Source organism: Symphodus melops (genome assembly GCF_947650265.1).
Source record: "Symphodus melops genome assembly, chromosome: 15".
Lineage (NCBI taxonomy): Eukaryota > Metazoa > Chordata > Actinopteri > Labriformes > Labridae > Symphodus > Symphodus melops.
The window spans coordinates 25,315,083-25,332,582 of NC_136705.1; the positions used below are offsets into that span (position 1 = coordinate 25,315,083).

The following is a 17,500-nucleotide window of genomic DNA, read 5'->3' on the forward strand; positions in this document are numbered from 1 at the left end:
TTTCATTGGACACCAAACTGTGGGGAGACGTTTGGAGGGGGAACAATAGTGAACCCCCCCCCCCGTAGAAAAACATCAGGCAGCTGATCATGGGACGGGAGACATGTCTGTCCTTGATGTGAGTGCCAAGGTGAGAAGCAGCGCCATCGTTTTCCAGGGTTGTCCGGGGGGGTTCTGGATCCAATGAGCTCAGTCCGAAACGTGACTGGACTTCTTCAGAAGGTCTCATGACTCTGCGAGAGAACAACATGATGTACACAGCATGGATAATATCCACTGAACACCGTGTTATCAGAGTCCAATCAATCAGATGACCGTAGACGGTGAAGAAGAAAGTCGACGCCTGAGTGAAAACCCTGCACTCTCTCGATCAGCCAGCAGGGGGAGCAGCACTGTCCTCCCGCAAACAAATCACTTCTTTATAATGTCAAGCAACATTTTCTAAATGAAAATCACAATTTCAAGCTTTCTGTAAGTCAAGAAAGAAAAGGTCGGGTTCTCTGTTAGCGAGGTTATTAAGGAGCTCATAAGGGGGCGGAGTCTTTGGTCTTAAAGATGGCGCTCTGAAGATCTCGTGGAGTTTGGTAGTTGGCTGCAGGGCGTCTTTGCCCACGTGCTGCTGCAAGTGCTGGGAATTGAACCCCCAACAACGACCAGCTTTACCAACTGAGGCACAGTCGCCCGGGCACACGTGACCCGTCGGTCCACCGGGCAACGCATGACGGATCAATAACACTTCAAATCTGTGTTTTAACAACAACTTTGGCTTTTGAGTAGAAAGTTGAACAATTGTGCTTTTTGGTTTTCTTCGTTTCATTTTTTGCCAAACCCGATCTCGTGAAAGTTTCACGATGTTCTCATAATGTGAACGATGATTTTTGGCGATTTATGCGACCGCCCGTTAACGTTGAGATCAACAACGATCTGATGTTTGATCTGAACAGAGCAGGAAGTTTTCAGCTGCAGAATGTGTGAGCAGGATCTTTGAAGGATGATGACTCTGCAGCTTTGGACTCTACCTCTGCCCCCCCTGGCCCCCGCCCCCCCCCCCCCCCCACCCCCACCCCCACACACACACACACACACACACAGCATTTATAAAGTGAGTGCACTATTTGGCAACACATCCCTATAATAACACACAGACCCATGCAGGACGGATCTGCCAGGCGACTAGAAGAGGAAATAGAGGAGTATAAACAGCACTCACCGCGGCCTGGCTCGGGTTTCCACGGAGCGCCGAGGCATCCTCCGGACAGCTCACACACACAACATAGCGTTCAGGAAAGACACGCAAGTCTGCAGGCGGAGACAACGCAGAGCCATGCTAGTTAATATCAGGGTTCACCTCTAATTATGAGTACAAGACGGAGCGAGGGAGATGTGGTGGAGGTCTGAATTCACATTTACAAAACACCAAGTATTTAGCGTCCCTCAGAGGGGGGGAAATGATAGTTTACAGATAATTGCTTTGCTTTATGAGCCGCGTAAGCAGCATGAAATATTAGAGAATGTGATGTTGATGGTGGCTCCTGGGAGTCATCGACTTCAAAGGCAAAGATCATTTACAAAGACGTGAACATCTAATATGTCATTAAAATAAATCTCCGTAACTGGACGGACTGATGTCCTCTCCTGGCAGCGGTCGGAGGACTCTATTCTCAGTCTAAATGTAGAGATACGGTTAAGGGGATGGCGTCCCGGCTTCTGTTACTGAAGTGTTACATAAAAGCTGATGTTCCTCCTCAGTGGATGTTTTCGGTTTGACTTCCTTCGTCTGGAATAACTCAGCCAATGAGAACGTTTCACAGGAGGAGCTTATATCAAACACATGCTGTCATAGCATCGTGTTGCTCTCCACCATCTCGTCACACAGGCTTCCTTTGACCGAGGTCAGTGCTCCGATCCGTGCTTGCAGCAGGTCAGAGGGGAGTGGCGTTTCTGGAGCGCCGCAGAGACGGACCTCGGTGTGAGCCTATGAAACATGAGCATTGAGTAGAGAGCGCCCGCTCAGCAGACAGAAGGCCAGCAGGATGAAATGATGCAGCACACCTGTAATAAAGCTTTCTGTCTGCCTTTCTGCACTCAGAATCAAGACTGTTTTGGAGCCATAATCCTTTTTTACATGACATAACCACGAGCTAAAGCTAACTGAGTACAGAGCATGACTCAACCTTTGACCCCGGGAGGCTGGCTCTAATTTGCCCGGGACCTGCTGAGAGAATCGGGGGTCTCAGTCTGCAGCAGGTCCGGGCCCCTCAGGGAGCAGATATTAACTTTACTGACAGGAAGAGAACCATGTTGGTCCCATGAAAAGGTGGCCGGGGGTCACGGACGCTCGATGGGCCGTGGAGATGGATTCTCCCGCTCTCTGCAGCCTCTCAGGGGAAACGCTCACAAACACTGGGAGCAGGTAGAGACAGGACGTGAAGCTCAAGTGAGGGCGAGAAAGATCAACACGCACACCACAGATGAAACATGAAGCACGTACCCCCGTAGCGCTGCTTGACAATACATCGGAGGTTGAAGTGCCTCTTCAGGAAGTTGGCCACCAGGCTGAAGCGTTCCCCTGAAAACCAGAGAAGAAGAAACAGACTTTAACTGTGGTGGTGGTAAATCTTCCAGCGCTGAACCCGGAGGATATTTTTGGGATGTTCCTGATGTGTGCTCGCTTTGTGTGTTAGCTCCTGACGCGCTAACAAGGTTTACTCAGTTTACCACAACGGCACAAAACCGCCCCTGTTCCTAATCCAATCATTTCAAATGTTATCCAAACTCTGAGACGGCATTCAATGAAAACACAGATCAGAGTTAATGTTTATGATCTAATAAAAAAAGATTTGATATGATGAACTCAACCGCTCGCAGCCAACTACGGCGACAGGGTGGCTTTGCAAATCCTCCAAGAAGCCGTAACCATGGCAACCACCCGCAGGCTGAGCCCATGCCGTTTCAGTCGTTTCTGAGACGCCATCATGGAGCCTCTTCCCGCGTCCACATCTGACGAGACGGCCGCGTGCCAAGTCGACTAGAATCACGCCATGTGGCGGTGCACGCTTCACGCCTCCTGCCGACAGTACTCGAGTACACATACTGGACCTGGGTCCTGAATGTGACACCACCTTTATTTGGGGGTGAGATTTAATAAATTTATAGTGTTTTGATGTTTGTTTGAAGCTTTTCATCGTTTGCTCACTCTTCTTATCCGTCTCTGAACGAATCCTCTCTCACGGAGACTCGTCCTCGTCCCTCCCAGCCGCTCTCAGACGAGCCGCGGCCGCCGCTCTGTTTGCCCTGGAATGTTTGTCATGCTCTGAAAGATGTGCTGGGCAGAAACAGCGGCCTGTTGCCTAATCTGGGAGGAATTTGTTGACTTAAAGCGAGAGGCTGGCTAACACGCTATCTAGCTGTTCTTTGTAAACAAGACAACAGTGCTGGGAAGCACCTTCTCTTCAAGCCTCCGTGTGCTGCTGCTGCTGCTGCTGTCGTGTGAAAAACTCATTAGCTGCTCACCGGGGGGATTTCAGAATTTTAGCTTCAATTAAAGGATTATATGTCTCCCATAGTTTGAGAAAATCCCAACCTCTCACACTCCAGGCTGGCTCAGAACATCCTGGATAACGTCAAACTCAAACACCCGCTGTCTTCGTGTGTGACACGTGTTAACCCGTCTGCACCCTGACAGTCACTCGTCAAGAAGACTTGGGAGAACTCGGACACGCCTCTGCTAAGAGCTGACCTGCGCCTCGGATAAATACGCTCCACACTGAGCAGACAGCATGTTAACAGCGTGGGCCCACACACACACGAGTGGGAGGGGGCGTTTCCCTGCTGGCTGATCTCAGCAGCGACTCGAAGCGTCTCATTATCCTCTTCACTCTTCAGCCGTCTTCGCATTCTGCCGATAATGGCGTGCAATTACAGCCAGGTAAACACCAGTCCACTGGTCAGTGATGTCTCCTCCTCTCTCTGTTTATGAGGGCGGCAGTAGCTCAGTCTGCAGCGACTTGGGTTGGCAACCAGAGTTGCTGGTTCAAGTCCCAATGCGAAGCAAAATGAGGGAAGTTGTTCTGGAGACTGAAGGCCAAACGGTGATCAGCTTGAGTTTGTGCAGGAGGCTTCATGACGCTCAGCGTGCTGCTCATGTTAACATGAAGGTAAATACACCAGAGGGGACGATGATGATGATGATGATGATGATGATGATGATGATGATGATGATGATGAGCATGCTTCAGCGTGGAGATCACACTTGAGTTTTTTAATAGCAGTAATGCTGACGTCTCTCCAGATCTGAACAGAGGCCAGGATCCACGCAGCTTTCAGAACATATTCATGTTTTTAGAAGCTTTGATTTAGTCCTTTAGACTCTTTCGCCTCATGTCAAGCTTCACAACTATTCTCATTCCTTCCCTGGTGGGTTGAGCTCGCCAATTCCCAGGACAAGTTTGACGGGGACGTCTGGACGCAGAGTTGGGAACCAGAGCATCGCTGTGCCCCGAGACATCAGCTGTTGCTCCAACTTTATAACGTCCTGCACAGCGCAGAGTTGCTCTTGGCCCTCTGCCCGGGTTCTCTCGTGCTAAGCTTACATTCATGTTTCCCTCTCACAAACAGTTTGCTAGTTCCTCCTCTGGGAATCGGTGGCCTCTTTCTGCGGCAACTGTGGCCCGCAGTGGTGCAACACTTTTCAGGGTTTCATTTGTACTTCCTGCGAGGGAAGATGTGCTTGCTTAATTGTTTTGAAACCAAAGTCACAACAATGTTATGATGGGTCAAATCAAACAGTAAACAAGCTAGCACGCCATGTTTTCAGAAATGTGGGAGATAATAATGTAACCGCTTGTATGGATAGTTTTCTATCTTGTAATTTACCACAGAATGACTGCAGAATGGAGACAGCTTCCACAGGGCTGGTGCCAAGGCTCGAGTACAGTACGCACACACACACACACACACACACACATACAAGCACACACACACACACACAAACACACACACGCCCACTTCCTGGGAAAACAATGAGAGGAAAGAAAAGTCAACAAACCAAAAGGCATCCAGTGTGAGGAGACTGTATGATGGGGTGAGAAGCGTTCAGACCGGGGTCAAAGGTCAGGCCCCATGGAACAGACTTCATTAACTTCAGTCGTATCCTGAGGAGATCATTAAAACAGCCTACTTCTCCTCTCCGTCCACATTCCTGGCAGCACATGCTGTCGTGACTCATGCAGGAATCTATCACAATGTCTGCTGTGATATGGACGCTTCTCTGGAGCTTCATGGATTATTCTACCCAGGTTAGACTGTTTAAAGATTCCTCCTTCAAAATAAAACTCAGTCTTCTCTTAAAGTGAAGCTTTGTCCCTTCTGGGCCTCCGTACATGTGTGACTGTGTCTGCAGAGACTCTGTCCTCTGACTGGATTTGACTCTTCTGATTTGTTCTGGTTGACTCGGGACGTTTGTGGGCGGAGCTGGTGTGTTTCCTCCAGCCAATGAGAGCGCAGCAGGTGAGATTAGGAGTGGATACAGCTCAGTGATTGGGGGAGATTCAAACTGACGGTCGAGCGGCAAAGAAGAGTGAATTATAGTGAGGCGAAACACGAGCGACCGTTGAGTTGGCTTGGACCTGCGGACGCGGAGGACAGAATCAAGCAGCTCTTCTTAACGTACATCAACCTGCGAGCACAGAGTTCACAGTGATGAGATCTGGACCTCACAGGCACAGTCTCACATCCTGATCAGAGGACCTGAAAGACAACAACCTGTAGTGATGCTTCCGTGTATGCAGAAAAGAGACACGATTGTTTTAACCATAAAGAAAAAAGTGCCATGCACCATCATTACACACGAGAAACCTGACGAGTGACCAGCTGCATGCAGCTTTTCCAGTCACCTGGTCGCTGCAGCGCCTGCGAGCACTTCCTGCTGTGACCTGGCTGATCCCATTCAGCGAGCTCTCTGACGTGTGTCAGGAGGACTTCACTTCCCACGCAAAGCGCTTCATGAACAGGAGTTGAATCAGCAGGACAGTCGGACATCGGTGCTCCTTTGACATCTCTGCTTTGATGTGGACCCCCCCCCCCCCCGTCCGTCCGTCCTCGAGTGTGGGTGGAGAGTTGAGGCTCAGAGAGAGAGAGAGAGAGAGAGAGGGGGTGGCGAGGGATGAGAGCGCCTGAGGAAGTTACCCGTGTGTAAGTGGGGGCTTTCCTGGAAGGACATCACTCTCTGTGTGTGACTGTAAGTACGGCTGTAGCCTTATCATCCTGCACAACGTCCACCTGAAACAATATTTGCACATGAGTGTTCAATTTAACATTTGGGTGACCCCTTCATCGCAGTTACAAAATACGCCGCAGCATGGTAGCTCAGGCCAACCCATAATGCAGCATGTGACTACAGTGGTGGGGAGCGCTTTGGAGCACAGAACAATTACTGAGGGAGGAAAATCTATTTCTCAGAAACAGAATCTGATGAGAGAAAATCAGTCACAATACAAGCTGTCGCAGTGAATCATCTTAATGTCTTAATTAGCCAGAGAGGCCGCAAATCTCTCAAAGCGCTGCCACTGATTTTATCTAAGAGAATTCAGGATAAAGAGGACGCCGTCTCAGCCAATCGAGGCCAAGCAGCAACTTGTGTGTCTGAGAAAATAAGCCAATAAGAAACTGCAGTTCTTTAAGTGTCCACTAGAGGTTGACTCCAAAAGTGAGTCCATTCCCAAAGAGAAGCATTTAACATTTCCGACCTCACAGCAGAAAGAAACACGTTGACAGCTGGCTAGTCCTCACGTTTGATTGACAGGTGGTGTTGCTCGTTACCGCCTGAGTCACTCACGAGCTGTCAATCAAGACGTAACAGCTGATCTTTTTCTTCTTAATAAAAATAAATTACACTTTGAAAAATCCTCCACGGACACAACTCCACTACAAACCGTCTGTTAGCATGGAGGAGGCGGGGTTTATAAAACAGCCAATCAGCAGAGGAGCTGGTGGGTTGTTCTTTGATTTATGACTTTTTAAAGTGTTTTTGTAAACAGACGTGTTCATGAGGCGGCTGTGGCTCAGTGGGTCGTCTCTCTTTGTTGAAGTGGCACACGTCTATTTGCTCCGCATGATGCTAAGATGCTAAGATGCTAAGGGGCTAAGGGGCATTGACTGCACATTGAATAACTTGATGATCATTTATTAAATATTATCACAACGCTACGATGGTGAAAATACTGAACTCAAAGACAAACGCAGCGCCGTCACGGCGTCCATTATTGCTGACCTTAAACAAACTGAACGCCTTGAAAGCATTCCTGTCAGCAGTTGAACTGTGATGCTGTTATTGAGGCCGTTTTCTGACAACGAGGAAATGTAGCACACAGCGTTACAAAGACATGCGTCCACAACAAAACCACAGAGCTCATTAGAACACGCAACAGACGCCCTTTTCTGTTTCAACGGGACGAGAAAAACAACATCCTCCTCTCTCTGAAATGTTTCAGTAAATCCTCCAACAAGGCTGAACACTTAGCAGGAGTTCAAGAGAGCGTGTGCCATCTCCCAGACCAGAATGTGGTGAAGGGGAACAGTCACATGAATGTGATCCGTGCTCAGGCCCTAATTATATGGGAAAAGAGCGCGGTGTGACAGCTATGGCGGGGATTGTGGTCGTGTCCTAAGAGTCTGCAGCTGACCCTGCGGAGACGGAAAAGGAGAGAAAGTGAGAAAACGTCGACAGACGAGGAGGAGGAAGATGTTTGAAAAGAAAAGACTAATGTGTCTGCACCCGTTTTCTATCAGGCGCCCTGAAATCTACCTGAGTCTCATTCACTCGTCCCTCACAGGGGGAGGGGTCTCAAGAGGCGCCAGACGAAGCAGCACAGTCGACTCCTCCGCTGCTGCGTTCTCACATCCGCTCCACTTCACGTGGAAATATTACCAGGAAGCTAGGCACAGTCGAGTACGCAGAATTTGTTTGTTTGCAACCCAAGAAGAAGATTTGAGGACGTTTTGTGCATGTGTGAAAACACCATGTGTGTCCAATAACGGGGAGGGGGGGGGGGGGGGGGGGGGGGAGTCAGACGGTCCTGAGGCCGGGGCTTACAGGAAGGTTTTAAAGAGGCACAGCAACACCACAAAGTACCAGGGGGAAGGGGACTGCCCAGCGGGGGGGGGGGGGGGGGGGGGGGGGGGGGGGAGGGGGGGGGGGCTACTCTGATCAGGATCCATTTCCAGCCCAGGCCTTGGAATTCCTTTGTTCCTGTCACAGGTCTCTGTTTCCCCCTGGCCTTAATCCCAGCCTGCCTCACACCCAGTAACAGAGCGGGGCAGGTAACTCTGCCTCTCTATTTACAGACACACAGCATGTGTTAGCACTGAGCAGGAAGTAAGATGGGTTCACATTAAACGCTCCAGTGTCGGCGTAAAGATTCACATTCTACCAGAAGACACTTTGAAAAAGCGTTTGTCTCCTCAGCCTTCAAAGAGAAGGCAAACATGTCCTCTCTTCGTCCACTGGGAGGCTGACGCTCGTCCGTAAACACATTCTCCAACAGTAAAGCTATCCAGCAACACTTGTGCTTTTCCCGCAGTGGCCGTGTCCAGGCTGCCTTAAGCCCCCGTCACAGGGCTGCCAAGAGGAGTCAGTGGTACACTATGCAGCACTCGCAAAGCCCTCTCCCACGGCTATTAGTGACCATTCATCTGGGGAGCCTGGGAAAATGCTTCTGCAGCCTGCCGTGGCCATGGGGAAACAGGCTGGCAGGTGCTCCCTCCCCCTAAGCCCTGGCACCTGTGCAGGCCGAACCAGCTCTGCCACGGCGTGCAATGTGCCCAGGGTCGCGCTCTGCCAGGGCTTCTCTGACTGGTCAGATCGGCAGGACGACCCTGAGAGACCAGGCCGGAGCAGAACAGACCACATGAAAAGATCAATCTGGACGTATCAATACTCGGAGTGGGCGTAGGACATCTGGTATTGCACTCTGGCAGTTTGAAACGCTGCGTTAGCCAAATCCGTGTGAAATGGGCCCTCTCAGTTTACACTCTACATTTCCACACAAATATATTCAACATTATGGACCACAGAATCAATACCACGCTGAAGCAAAACAATAAGAGACCAAGCGGAAAATCAAAGAAAGAAAGCAAAGAATCAGCAGTACGAGCAAATCAAATCAAATATTAAAATATGTTGAAAGTCAAACAATCTCTGGCTGTTCAGCTCGCTGTGTCACGAGGTCGTGTTGTTCTCTGCACCGCTCCTGCACTCTGAAGGGTCTGAGCTGCCACTGAGGTCAGAGGTCAACAATGACCCCGATGACGCCAAAACATTCACACACTTTGCTGTCAGATTGGGGGGGGGGGGGCGCGTCTTTGTAGCTGCTCACTGTTCATCATCCTGAGGTTTAGAGTCTCCTCAGAGGTCTCCTCCTGTCTTCTGTTAACAATCAGAGTAATGTGCAGTGAAAAGGTAGGGGGGGGCTCTGAACCGAGCAGGTTGCCACTGAAGGCGGTGGCGTTCTCGTGACGCTCCTGTGGTCCAAAAGCATAACCACCAGCTTCCTTATCAAATGACAAAAATGTATTCCTCGAATCACAGAGAGCCTATTATCTGCTCATTTTCAATCTGTAATTACAGCGAGAAATGTGGGTGTGTCCACACGGTCTACCAGGGAGAATGCAGCAGGCCTCTCCCAAGCTCTGCTTCGGCTTTTAAGGTCTAACATGTCCACTCTGCTCGACCGGAGCCAAGACGCTTGGTGGGAAAAGTTCCCTCTGTTCATCTCTCTGAAAACATAAATAAATCACATCACCATGAGCTAATCATGAAGCCTGGGTAGACACATGAGGGGGGCTGTTTGCAGCGGAGATTTGAATCCATGTTGGCAGGAGACACGGGATAAGCTCTCTGACATGTTCACTGTATGCTCCACACTCTGCAGCACACACACACACATACAATAACCCACAGAGATAAGTCCGATCCAAACACTTGCACCGGAGGACCTTGGAATGTTAAAAGCTGTTGATGGCTCATTTGAAGTGCCAACAGCTGAGGCTGTTACGCTGTTCTTACTGCTGTCTGTTGGCGGAAGCCGCTGTGATTTCACACTGGCACCAAACGCCGCCTCATACAAGAGCCACAACCTCCCTCTTCCTATACCGTCCCACACATAGCACCACACTCCAGCCGCCTATTCCTGGCCCAGACATCAGCACGGCCCGGCCTCACACCTTTTCTCTGTGTGTGTGTGTGTGTGTGTGCAGCGACATACATGTGCACACGCTCCAGCACATACACGGCTCCCTGCAGGACGGCCGGCTTCATTCTGCTCTCAGACAACACAGCAGACTCTGCTGAAACAGAGAGCCAGCCTCGCTCGGTCTGAGAGGTCTGTGAGGATTAGTAGGTGAGCGTTTGACCTCCTTGCAGAACAGACGACCTCAGTACTTAATACCCGCCCTGAGGTTTGCAGGGCTTCCCTCCCTAAGCCTATAGTCAGCCCTCCCCTTTTTATGGCTCCTGCCTGCCTGCGTACTTCTCACAGTCGCAGTCTGCACCTTTACTGCTCTGCCGCCTCGCTCACATGGGACAATGAAAAGACCAAGAATGTCATTACACTTACTTAAGACCTTTAATAGGACTCGAGCACATGAACTGTGCAGGCCTGTTTGAGGCGCGGTCCTGAGAGGGGAAAATTCTCCGATATGGTTCGGAGTCATGTTCCACTGGTTACATTCTTCTTGGCAAAGCTGCAAGGAGCTTAATCATTTTTACATGGATATTTCCCTTCTGAAACACTGATAGCACTCTAGTTCACACAGTGTGTGTGTGTGTGTGTGTGTGTGTGATCTCCATCATTAGAGATGTCTGTCTCTCCTCAGTCTGTCATGGGCAATATGAGACAGGCTTTTCAGTAACCTTACACTGTCAGCCTGTTCACACCTTGCCCAGGGGGAGGATATATCTCTGCAACACACTGTCGCTCCTTTTGATTCGCACTGGCTCTGACGTGCATGAGCGCCCGGCTGCAGAGCAACCAGTACGCTCGCTCACGAGATGACTGTGTATTTATCAGGAACATGACAGAAGTGGAATAACTCGTCCCCATGTGTCTGTGTGTGAACACAGTGACAGTTGATTGGGCGGCTGAGGTGGAGGGGAGTAGCGTGAGAGGCAGAGCTGCAGCCACAGGAGAAACTTTACGAGGCCGGCTGCCCTGTAATCCCACTCTCACAGTCAGGCCTGCCCCGCTGAGTGAGCCCACTTTAACTGCCCTTAACTGCTACCTGTGACAAACCTGTCTGCATGGCAGCACACAGCCGGGGGTTCCTCTGAAGCCGGGCTCACAGCCCTTCAAAGGCGTGTGGGTGGCTGGAGCGAGATAAAGAGGGACGACTTGAATTGGCTTGTCCACATTCAGGACGTGTCCACCTGGTATTTATTCCGGGGAGTGACGCGCTGGCTGTGCGCTCGGGAAGGAAAGAGCTGCACGCCCGTCTTGTCTCCATGGCAACGGTCGCTGTATGACGGACACTGCTCCGTTACTGCATGTTTTATATTTGACATTGTTTTTTACCCGATCAGTCGCGGAGCGAGAAGGATGCGGGTACGAGCCCGATCTGTAGGAGGCCAAAATACAGAGAACGTAATACAGAGCGGTCGGGAGGTTGAGATCAGACGACCTCGTGTTTCTGACTGGATCATTGACCATCATCTCACACTCGGGTCACTCGTGGTCATTCTACCTGTGATGGTTATGACGTCATGGCCGATCAGAGCGGGGTACAGTAAGAAGCTGCTCGGATCGATTCTCCCCCGTGTTCGTGTGATGACAGAGGTAGAAGGTGCCGCAGCTTCACTGTGATTGGTCAACGTTCATCCAGTCTGACCTCTTTGTTGGCGCTCGTGTCGGTAATGTGTGTCAGCGAAACAGTTCATGGTGTTAACTTTGAGAAGAGATAAAAACAGGCGTGTCAGCAGCAGCTCACACTCAGAGCCTTTTAAATGGACTCACAGGAGGAGCCAAGGTAAACACTGCAGCACAATATAAAACTCCTTTGTGCCTCCAGCTCACGCCCTGGGTGTAGAGCGCCGCCGTGTCCCGACTAGTCCTGCTGTCTTTCCTCCCACACTCCAAAGCTAGCCGTGAAGTACGCTCAGGACGGGTTTGTAGCTCAGAGCCCCCCGCCCTCCGCACCCTGCCCCCACTCCTTGCAAACGGATAAATAATTATATTTGAGTTTATAGCCAAAGTAAATCAGGTCTCTTTATTCAGAGTGTGATGATGGGCACACCTCAGAGGAGAAAAGGGAAGGCAGAGATGACTGCATTCCTGAGCAGTGAGCTAAAGTGAAATGAAAACAGAGCAAACATACCTCCAGCTGCTTACAAATAACGATTTAAACCGAGCACACACACACACACACACACACACACACACACACACACACACACACACAGAAGTCGTGTTTTTACACAACGGATCATAAAGAAAAACATTATTTCATGGCAAACAAATGTTTTTCGTGCATTGTAGTCGAGGTCATTAGATCTGTCAAATGCCTCCAACAACCTCAAACTGCAGCTTTATATCGATGCATAGATCTGATTCTATTATTGATGATTCTGCAGAACAGTAGCCAGCGAGGAATGTGTGACTTCACCTTTTGCAAACAGCGACTGAGCAGGTGGCAGCTCTTTCTTCTGTTTGGCCTGTCTTCGAGCGTGGAGGGACTCGCTGTACTGCTTCACCCTCTGGTCCACTGCATCTCGAACCAGGGTGGTAACCTCCTGCAAACAGCATGCACACGTTTTATACAGGTGCAGAGACAACACAACCTGTCGATGATGAATGCAGGCGAACAACAGGACAGCAGAGGTCTAAGAAGAGAGCGTCCGGTGGAGAGACGACAACATTCCTGCAACAATGAAAGAAGGTTTAAAGTCATCTTAGATTCCACGCTGCGGCTGCCTTGACAAAAGGCCCCCCTGCAGAACAGAAGCCGTATACTCAGTCACACGCTTCTTCACGCACCTCAACGTGGTCCGTAGTAAACCAGCTGGCGTCCTCTAGGCCGCCCAGGGGCAGGACGTGGAGATCCACCAGCACGGCAAAGTTCCCACACTGTAACACAAAGAGGAGGGACAGCCACAGGTTGCTGAGGGGCATTGAGCTCACAGACAACAAAGGAAATCAGAGTGTGGGTGATTGACAGCGAGACAAACCACGACGACCCCCCGTGTCCTCAAACATCACCCCAGGCCTCTCACTGCAATCTCCTCCCTCCTGATTGGCTCTCCTGCCATCTCTTTACCAATCACTTTACAAAAAAAAAAAAGGCATGGCCCTCTCTATCTCCTCATGTTTCTCTTTTCTCAGCTTGGATTTAAAGCTTTGCATTACAGTCACAGCCTCGGGTTTGATGAGGACGATCCTGCTGTGTCTCAGAGTGCTGATAAACCTGCACAGCTCTGACCTAAAGCTCTGTATGTCTCTGCAGCATGACTTCAGAGGGCTGCAGACTGGATTCCTGAAGCAGCACGTAATCGTGTCACTGACAATAAGCTGCGAGGGACAGCGAGGCCAGAAATGCCGCGGCTGGTTAACTTGCCGTTACATCTCTCTCAGCCTGGCCTGATTCTAGTTTACACATGAGCACTAGAGCTGCCCGCTGCACACAGAGAATGGATGTGGGTCTCGTGTGAACTTCGTCTCTCCCTGGACGGGGAAGAAATGGATGGAGTGAGACCACCCACAACATGAGACAGAGCAGCAACAAGCACTGCCCCAAAGCCCAGTGTGATAAAGCAGCAGAAAGCATTGAAGCGAATCAGGCAGCGAAAACAGAGAAAAGACCAAACCAGACACAGATTCTTCAGATTTCTGGTGGTGAAGAATCTGAGCAAACAGAAGAGATGATTCAGTCAGTCAGAGAGGATACGTATGCACACTAAGGCGCTTTGTTTAGAGCGAGCCTCGTCCAGACTTCAGGGATGTTTCTCCGGATGACGTGAAAGAGCGCATTAACAGGGCGTGTAGGGGAAGGCCCGTGTTACAGACACAAGTCGAAAACTCTGTCTTCTTCTCTTGTTATAAAGCAGTCAGGTTTGTTCCCTGCTCACAGAAGGAGTTTTATGAACTGTTAGAAAGCTGAAGTAAGGCTGGGAACCTTTCGTCATGTCGCATTAAAAGGCTGAATTCTGGCTCAGAGGAAATCAGGCTGACAAATATTTTCTCTTTTTTCCCATGAGAGCATTTCCCTTTCTCCTCGTCTTCCTGCAAAAAAAGAAAAAAAAAACATCTGACTGAAGTGAAGCCGCTGCTTCCCCTCGACGTGCATGTCAAGTAGAGGTAAGGGCGCCCCCTCATGGCCGATCAGGGAATCCAATCAGTTTCTGCCATGGCTTGAACTCCAACATGTAAGTCTCAGCATTACCAAGACTCTAAAGGGAAGTTAATGTTTTACAGAGGCGTTCTGCTGTAACACCTTCAGACCACCACATCATCAAAACACAAACTTCAGCATGAAGAAAAAGTAAAAACAAAGGACTGAGGCTCCTCCTGCTGTTTGCATCAGCTCGTCTCTCCATCCTTTGTCTCGCTGCACGCCGTACGGGCACGGATGACTGGCGGCCTCAGCTGACTGCCTCTGACAGTTACCAGTGTGTGGGAAAACCTAGCAACAGCAGGTCAGACCCCGTCAATCAAATCATGTGGGCGCAGTGGAGGGCGAGCCCCGCTGAGGCGTCTCGGGGTGACACGTGATGGAATCCTGATTTAAGTGTTTAGAGCAGAGGATGCTTCCCAGGTGGGTTTCATGATCCTGTATTCATGAGCTCGTCTAAAGGCCGCTCCTGACCACCAGGCCGGAGAGTTTCACCCGACGATGACGAGGGGTTTGATTGACAGCTTTCCTACCAGCACAGAGGAGCCGAACTGAGTTCGTTTAAAGCGAACAGGTCCGGTGTGAAAACGCCTCGTCTGACTAACAACAGGGACAGAGGTCGTGACGGTTTGGAAAGAGTACGGCGTGTTATTGCTCCGCTGTAGTTTGTTGTCTTTGAGTGAATCAAAATAAACTCCTCCTTTGTCTGAAGGAGTCAAAGAGTCGACACCGTCACGTAACTCTTAAGGAGCTCTGCCTCGATGCTTTTCAGGAACAACTGACCTGCAATAAATCCTGCAAAACACATCTGAGATTATGGCCGACCTTCATCTCCATGTTTGTGTTTGAGGAGACAATGGAAGAGTGTTATTCCTGACGGGGAGACGAAATCAATGTTTCAGTTAATGTGATCAATAGTGTCCGTGTGGGGAGGCACACAGCAGGGTGAATCCCCCTCTCTGAGCTCCTCTGTGCTGTGGGCTGAAAGCCAGACATCCAGCCAGCTTAGACTAACTGTATTTGATCACATTAGAGCAGCAGACCAGACTGCAGCAGGAGCTGGACATTAATGACAAACATTGGTCTGTCCCACACAAAAACAGCATGTGATTCCCCGGGCTTCTCAGAAAAGGGGATTTAGTGAGGAATGTAAACTAATGCAATCACACTAATAAGAAAACAATTAATTTGTCCAGCAGGCCTGAGTGTCGGCCTTTGAATCCCGGCTGAGCTGTGAGGCTGAAGCTATCAGAGCTGTTTCAAAGGGTCGTTTGTGTCGAGTGCGGCAGATAAGACAAAAAAAAAAAAAAAACGCTGCTGAATCTAATTTTACACAAAGGAGAAGACGACAATCACATCATGTGGTCTAAATTTGTCAAGTCCCAGGACAAAGGGTGACCTGTGGATCTCAAGGCTGAACTCTGTCCTGACCTATGACCCCTAAAGATCCCCCATTAAGCCCAGCTATGTCCCCTCTTCACTGGGATCTCTGCGAGCAGGAATCCTTCATCTGTGCTCACATGCAGACCACAACAACAGAATCCCACTCCAGCAGACAAGTCGGAAAGTACCTAAAAAATCCAGCACAGCGTGAAAAAAGCTAGAAAAATAACTTGAATACTAGCACATTAACCTTCTGCTAGGACATCACCTCCACCGTATCACAGCAGCCTAAAAGATTTGCTTCTAAGCGTTTAGGAAATTCATGAGCCTCTCTGGTTTGCTTTGACTCAAACTGTCGCTGTTGTTGGACAGAGAGGTTTGAGAAAGGGCCAAGTTCCAGAGGAAGTTACTCTTTTCATACTGACTAAAGCGGGCCAGCGCGGCTTTGTTCTCCGCCTTGCACAGGCTTTTTAGAGTTATGAACAGAGGCTGAAGGCTGAATGAGAGGCGGCAAGGAGCGCTACTTAATACCAAATCCTTTATTGTGCCACCTTTTGTGTGCTGACACACACACAGAGAATGAATAGGTCCGAGTCTTCCTGCAGGCTAAGCTCAACTGCTCCAGCCTAATTCTCCCCTCTGCCAATCTGATAAACATGACCTGCAGGAAGCAAAGGGTTAACAAAGAGAGGCTGAAGTCGCACACAGTCTGCAGCACAACATGAGAAAATTCCTTCATATTTCTGTCTATAAATAAACAAATCGGGAGCCAAGCCCCCTGATGGCTCCTTTCTCTTTCTGCTCTTTGGAGCTCTGGTCTTTATCACTCTCAGTTCCCAAAACACTCTCTACCTTCCCTTATCTCTCTCCCAGCCCCGGCTCTCCATCCTCCCGCCTGTGCTGCTCCGAGCTGGGCACTGAGCCCAAAACTTCACCCGTCTCCCCACCTCGCTGCCCTTTGCCATCGCTATCGCTCCGTATAAGAACCAGACCCTCTCTCGGACTGCACTTAGCTCAGAGGCTAACACTAACCAGCCGCAGATGTTTACGTTGGAGGGAAGGGGCAGCAGATGCGGTCTCACTCAATAAAACTTGCATCTCTCCCTTTGTCTCTCTCTTTTTTCTTTCTCCGAGTCTGTAAGGAGCCCAGGGGAGCTCTTTAGATGTGTGGGTGTGACAACTTGCTCTCAGGCTTTATTTGACTCATTCCCAGCTCTCTCTCTCTCTCTGTGTGCAGTGAGTCACCTGGGTTTCCCCTTTAAAGAGAGAAGGAAAAAAAAATCTCTTTTCCTATTTCACAAACTGCCAGATACCGAGCGCTGAAGCCTGACACTCGAATATTGTTGAGACGAATGTTATTTACAGAAAGTGTTTTGTTTGCAAAGCTCCTGTCATTCAGGTGAATGTTAGCACACCTGAGTCCTCTTTATTTGATGATAAAAAGAGACACAACCCAAGAGAGGAATTCCAGCAGCAAGAACAGACAGGAATATCTCTGCGTAACACTCTGCAAACAAAGCTCGGGCAGACACATCCTTGAGAAACGGAGAGATAGATGGAGAGCAGCGGGAGTGTTTGGCCTGGTTACGAAACAGAGTGGATTCAGTGGTGTAATGTAGGGCAGAGCTGAAGGAGGGGGGATTTCTCACTCGTGTCACCTTCTGCTGCGATCAACATGTTGTTTTTATCAGAACCAGGCTGGATGTGTGGTCTGATATGAGCTCATCTACACAGTGACAAC

The 17,500-nt window shown here is 49.7% G+C and overlaps 1 protein-coding gene across 3 annotated transcripts in view; it reads right to left on the reverse strand.

Moving 5' to 3' along the window:
* Positions 1-1,085: 1,085 nt before the first annotated feature.
* Positions 1,086-17,500, reverse strand: part of slx4ip (SLX4 interacting protein) — a 20,158-nt gene continuing 3,743 nt past the window's right edge. Inside the window, exons 3-6 of one of the 3 annotated variants that reach the window (XM_079362767.1) lie at positions 13,026-13,115; positions 12,655-12,781; positions 2,492-2,569; positions 1,096-1,299 (exon numbers count right to left, since the gene is read on the reverse strand). In XM_079362767.1, coding sequence (XP_079218893.1) covers positions 1,130-1,299; positions 2,492-2,569; positions 12,655-12,781; positions 13,026-13,115 — 465 coding nt within the window. In that variant the 3' untranslated portion in view covers positions 1,096-1,129. Of the gene's footprint in view, positions 1,300-2,491; positions 2,570-12,654; positions 12,782-13,025; positions 13,116-17,500 lie in introns of all 3 variants that reach the window. The other 2 variants (XM_079362766.1, XM_079362768.1) reach the window with 2 other exon arrangements.